At 45.4% G+C, this 6,000-nt stretch overlaps 1 protein-coding gene across 4 annotated transcripts in view; it reads left to right on the top strand.

Annotated features, from left to right (window-relative positions):
- The first annotated feature begins 287 nt into the window (after positions 1 to 287).
- KLHL3 (kelch like family member 3) overlaps positions 288 to 6,000 on the top strand; it is a 110,585-nt gene continuing 104,872 nt past the window's right edge. For all 4 annotated transcript variants that reach the window (XM_079916661.1, XM_079916665.1, XM_079916664.1 and 1 more), the window contains exon 1: positions 288 to 659. In XM_079916661.1, the coding sequence (XP_079772787.1) occupies positions 604 to 659 (56 nt within the window). In that variant the 5' untranslated portion in view covers positions 288 to 603. The remainder of the gene's footprint in view (positions 660 to 6,000) is intronic.

Raw genomic sequence — 6,000 nt, 5'->3', positions numbered from 1 at the left:
AGAGCTGCTGTAGATTTTGGGAGGAGGAATTGGAAAATGAGATGTGACCTACAAGTCAATTTCCCCAGGTGGATAAAGTCCACTGTAAGCCACAGCGGGGCCTCCTCATTCCAGCAATCTGACCAGGCTGACGAACTCGTAGTCTGTGGGGGCAGGGGAGGAGGTGGGGGCCCGTATTTCTTGGGCTAGTGAGGAACTGTCTGAGTCTTTTCAGTCTAGGCAGAGGAGGCAGGAGGCACTGGGGTGGGCTAGTCGCCTGGGCTGGGGATGCCTGGGCAGATGTGGAAGCGGCTGGAAAGGTGGCACTGTACTTGGGTTGCTGGCGCTGCGCTGTTCCTAGGAGACGGAGGAGCAGCAAGCCTGTGGGGGAGGGGGAGCAAGTGGGTTGCTGCTTTTAGCAGCTGAAAGGGCTGCAGGGAGCTCTGGGTAAGACATTTTCTGCTGCTGCTGCTTCTGCGGTAGAAGCTGCCGCGAGTAAGTCAGAGGAAGGAGGATCAAGAGGGGAGGAGGCTTCATTTGCAGCCATGCTGAATCACTGTTGCTGATCAGATCTCCCGCTGGTTGGCTGGGAGAAACGAGAACAGGGCTAGGATCCTCCAGTGCATGCACAGCTCAGCGGCTGCCACCCTGGCTGGGCCTCACACAATGGACGGTGAAAGGTATGTTATGTATAAGTGTGTGCGTGCACGCACGCGCGCGCGTGCGCGCGCCTGAGTGTGTACGTGTGTGTGTGTGTGTGTGTGTGTGTGTGTGTGTGTGTGTGTGTGTGTGTTTGTGTGCGCTCGCGGTGCAGCCACCAGCTTTGCGCTGGCATTGGTTAGACAGGGTTGGAAGACCTGGTCACTGATGGATCCCAGCGGGCAGCAGAGTCAGAGCAGGAAAGCCCCTTTCCCCAGAGATCTGGCTTCCACAGAGGCGGGTCTGGGTTTGCTGGGCAGCGGAGCACCCTGAAAGACGGGACTTCCTGGCTGGTGTTCGGGAATAGTTTCAGCATGGGCTGAATCAGGCTGTTTCAAGGAGGCGTTTCCCTTTCCTGGCTGCTTTCCCGGGGTGGTTTTTCTTGGGTGGGGGGTTTTTGGTATCATAGCAGGTATGGCCTGACATAGAGTGCTTGCATTTTCACTCTGAAGTGCTCAAGTTGTCAACACGCATGCCAAGCTGATGTCTTTCCTTACTGTGTGTGTGTGTGTGTGTGTGTGTGTGTGTGTGTGTACCTGTATACACACACAAGTTCAAGTGAGAAGGAGAGAAATCCATTCAGGTGACACTTGCTCTGAACTGACTTTCATTTGCATTGAAAAGTTTACAAATTATACTGGAAGTTATATTCTTTAGAGAAACTCTTGCTCCTTCCATCAGGGGTTTCTTTATGAAATAGAAGTTAACAGATGGAAATTTAAGTATTTCTGTTGAGCTGGATCTAACTAGAGAGGGATTGTTTCCTGGCAGGCACATGCATTTTAATAAATTTTAAGCTGTTATCTGAGGATCTGATTCTTTCATCGTGAAGTTGCTCAGTGTGGTGCAGGGGCGGGTCATTCCTCTGTGTGCTAAAACGTCCCCTCTTCATTCTGTGGGTCTGCGGCTGGTAGAGAACAAGGCTTGCCATTTTCCTTGAGGTGAGAAGACTGCAAGAGCGGTCAGGCCACGGCAGTGGACAGCCGAGGAGGGAGGGCTGCTGCTCTGAGTTGCCAGTTTGATTCAGATGGTAACCAGCTGGTTAAATGATAACAGGTTCCACTAAGTCAACACTGGAGAGCACCTCAGTACACTTTCTTTTGCATGGATTGTCCCAAATCTTGCCCCATCTCATGGGGCAGAATGATGTCATTAAACATCTCTAGACCCCATTAGAACTGGCATGATTGTTTGGTGTCCTCTTGTCTGAAGAGGCCCCCAGGGATTGTGTTTCTTGATGTGACTCCCAGGAAGAGATTGGGACATTTTAGACTGAGTGTGGTGCTGGTACAGCCTCTCCTTGAGTGCCCTTTGCAACAGGAGCTTAGTGTTGGACTCTGTGTGGCCACTGGCCGACAGAGCATCTGAAAGCCTGCTTCCTTGGGACAGAGGTGCACGGTGTCCCCACCTTCTCTTATTGGTCTGGTAGCCAACAGAGGGCAGCAGTGATGTGAATGGAGGTTTAGAGATTCTTGATTTGCTTACATATTGGGGCTGAAAGGTCCATTTCAAACTAGCAGCAGCAGATCAAAGTACTGCTTCCCAAGCATTTTGGGGTACTTATTGTGTTCTCAGTTTTGTGTTCAGAAATGTAATGAGTCCTCGCCCCCAGGAGCTCTCTTGTTCTTCAACACTCTGGTGCCTCTCAACTGGGATAGCTGATGTCTTTGGCATTACAACACCTAGTTTTCACACATGTTCTTTTAGTTTTTCCTATCAAAGGCAGAGAAATCTAAACCTTGCAGCTTCCAGTGTTCACCAGGTCACCAAGCTCACTACCTTTTGTTCCCACTCCAAGACCAGCTTACCCTGCCAGGCATTCAAGTCTTGTGAAATCTGGCTCCAGTCTCCATTCCCAGTGCTCACCCATACTGCTACCAAGAGATCTGTGGGTCTCTTTTGTGATCACCCATCCTGTACAGTACTCCATCCAGTCTCAGATCCTTAGCTTCCAGAGTTTGTTTTTGCCTGGAATGCCTTTTGCTTCTACTTTTCCAAAAGTTATTCATCTATCAAGGCTGTTTTAAAATTCCACTTTGTCTTGGAAACCTAAGCTTCTCTGGTTCTGGCAGATGTTCCTCCTAATTCCAATTCCATAGTTGGGTACTGAATAATAGGCCCACCCACAAGATGTTTCTGTGCTTTTGTTTCCTATAAGTCCCCAAACTGGGAGATAGGTCCTCAAGGGCAAGGATGCTGCCTATAGCTCTGAATACTCCACATTAACTACTGTGTGGCTGCACACATAGTAGGCGTTAGATAATTATTTGCTGATTAGCTGATAACTTTTGTGGGAAGCTCTGATAACTAAAAAGGAAGCTCAGGAGAGAGGTGATTGAAACCTTTGGCCAATAGGTTCATCCTTGGATATCAGCCTTATTATCTCAGCACGGGTAATTGACCCCATGGAATGCTTTGAGGTGGGGGCAGAAGAGGGGGAAGTAGCCTTGTTTCACAAGTTCCCTGGGAAACTCAGGGCCAGAGAAGCTGAGTGACTGGCCTAGGATCACATGTCAGACCTCTGGGGACTGGAGGGATCCTGAGTCTGGTTCTTCCACACTGAACCCGCTGAAGCTTAATTGGGGCTGTTTTTAAGCATTAAAAATGTTCAGCCTAGAGATTTCTGATGAACAATTTTCTTTCTTTGTCATAAGGGTACGAAAATCATGGGCTTTGGGGTAACACAGAGCTTGCAGTAAATCTATTTCATAAACTGTATGACCTTGAGTGTGTCACATTTTTCAGAATTAATTTTTCTTTTCAGTGTAGAGGGACCGTTTCCATATCTCATAGAGTTGTTGTGAAGATCAAAGGAGGCAATTTAGTAAGTTTTTCAGGCACAGCGTGAGCACTCAGTAAATGGTAGTTGCTGTTATTGTTGGTGTTCGTCTATTGCCCTGTTGTACTCCATGGTTTGTGCTTGCATAGTACCCAGGGCTTATTTTAGGGCCTTCCTATATTTATAATCCAAAGAAGATTTTGTGGGACCGTTCCCATGAGAAAATTAGAGAGATCTTATCAGGTCATCATCTCCCATCCACCTAAACTTGTCTCCTCACAGTAAGATACCACACAGGGCGTGGCACTTGCTCTTGTAGGATTCACCAGCACCTACCTTTGTCCTCCTTTTTATAGACACCCTGAGGCATCTGGATGCTTTAGTGGTTTGAAACCATGAACTGGATACTCCTTTGTCCAGGCCAAAATCTTAAGAAGAAACTGTGAATTTACACTCACCTTTGCAGTATCCCCTAAGCGCTCTAGCTCTCTACAGGACCTTCTGATGCCAAGTTTCCCATCTCCCTCTGTGAAGAATCATTTTGCCTTGATCAGTCAGAGGAAGATGACTTTGTCTTCTGTTTTGCATAGGAAAAGGGTCTCCAGCTCTCAGCCACTACAGTGATAAATTGTGTGTGTGTGTGTATAGAGCAGATAGACATTGAAAATGACAGTAGCTCTGGCTACTGGGACTTAAGTTCTGGAAATCAGCCTTGTGGATGGATTACAATAAATTCCCAACTTATATGAGGTACCTAGAATGGTCAAATTCATAGAGGCAGAAAGTAGAATGGTGGTTGCCAGGGGCTGGGGAGAGAGAAAAATGGGGAGTTATTGCTTAATAGGCATGGAGTTTCAACTTGGGGAAATAGAAAAAGTTCTGGAAATGCATGGTTGCACAAGAACATAAATGTACTTAAAGCCTCTGAATTACACTCTTAAAAATGGTTAAAATGGTAAATTTCAAGTTACATATATTTTACCACAGTTACAAAAATTTACAGGCAAAGTCTCTGGCATATCCACAAGAATTGCAGAGAACCACAACTTTTGGAAGAAACATCAGAAAAAGGGGAAGTTGGTTGTCCATTTTTCTTAAAATTGTGATGGTTTTCTTCATCAGAAGCATCGGGATGCCCGTGATTGTGAGGGGCATGGTGCGCCCAGCAGTGTGCTGTGAACTTGTGTGAGCAGTCCTCAGAGGGAGAATGGCTCGTCCTTATGGAGGAGAGCCTGCTCCTGGAACTCCAAGAATTTATCTTTCCATTCTTGATCAGGAATAGATAGAGCATATTTTTTGAAAGAACATGACATACACAGCCAATACTCTCCAAACGCTGAGTTTTGCAGTGCCAGGTGTAACACTGGCAAGACCTAGGGAAGAGCAAATGTTCAGTGTCCTAGCCTTTCTCTTTTCCTGTCAGCCCTCTCCCACCCCTAGAAGGCATGGGTGGAAACTTACGTAGAAATTATTCGGCATCACTGCTGCCTGAAGCATATGTGCATTTCAACCATGATAAATGGAACCAAATTTTCCATTTTGGAAATACCTTTTGGTGAAGCAAGGTTTTCAACTGCAAGAAAACAAAGTCAGTTGAAAGAAACCTCTTGATTTCCCCACACCCAGATTTGGGTTTTTAGGCTTCTCCTTCTTACTACATTTTAGATTGTTAAGACACATCCTGACAAGAACATTTTGGGGTAAGTTTTCTAAAGCAAGTGTTTTATTTGATGAAATTTGCCATTGTAGAATGACCTAAATTTTTTCAAATTCTGGATAAACCCTAAAACTAGGTTAGACTTAAAAAAGCATTAATGTACTATGTAAAAAATAACTTGAACATGTTTTGTTCTTAGATATTTTTTTCCCTATCAAATAAGTTCAATGGTTGTCAAGTTAGAAATCTGTAACTTTTTATAATTTAAAAGGATTTTCAGACTCTCGGCCCAACTTTCCTGGACTTTTCTTTTTAACTTGTGAAAGTCTATTGTAGCCTCTATCAAAACCACACACATGGAAGAGCTCAGCTCTCCTAGTCAAACCAAATAGAAGCTTAGCTTCCAAAAATGCCACATAATGAGACTGCGTTTTCTTTTAGCCTTTCTCTCTCCTTGTCTCATTCTATCTGTCCGAACTCAAGTGTTTCTCTTATGTTTTACATTTTTTATGCAGCCCGCTTAAGAGATTTCCCCCTTGATTTTGAAGGAAGCTATCTGTGAATTGGACTCTTAGGAATGTGATTAGTAACATACCTGTTCTTGAGCTTGTTTATGAAGGAGCACATTGTAAGAATGGCAGCAGCTGCTGGCCAGCTTTGATGCATCATGACGGGCTTGTGTGGAAATTCTAAGTTCCGTATAATTAATGATATCAACTCCCGTACGTAATGCAGTTCCCCACAATCAGTGGAGTGAAACAGTGCTATGTCACAGGTCCTAGGAGATTCAGTCTTTTTCATTTAGCCTGGTTTGGCCATACCATGAAGAACCTCAGAGAGTGGATCATAAGGATTGAGCTCCCATTGGCCGATGGGCTGTGGACAT

Source organism: Stenella coeruleoalba, assembly GCF_951394435.1.
Source record: "Stenella coeruleoalba genome assembly, chromosome: 3".
Classification (NCBI taxonomy): Eukaryota; Metazoa; Chordata; class Mammalia; order Artiodactyla; family Delphinidae; genus Stenella; species Stenella coeruleoalba.
Note: the sequence above shows the minus strand (reverse complement) of the source record. Positions and strands in the feature narration are given on the sequence as shown.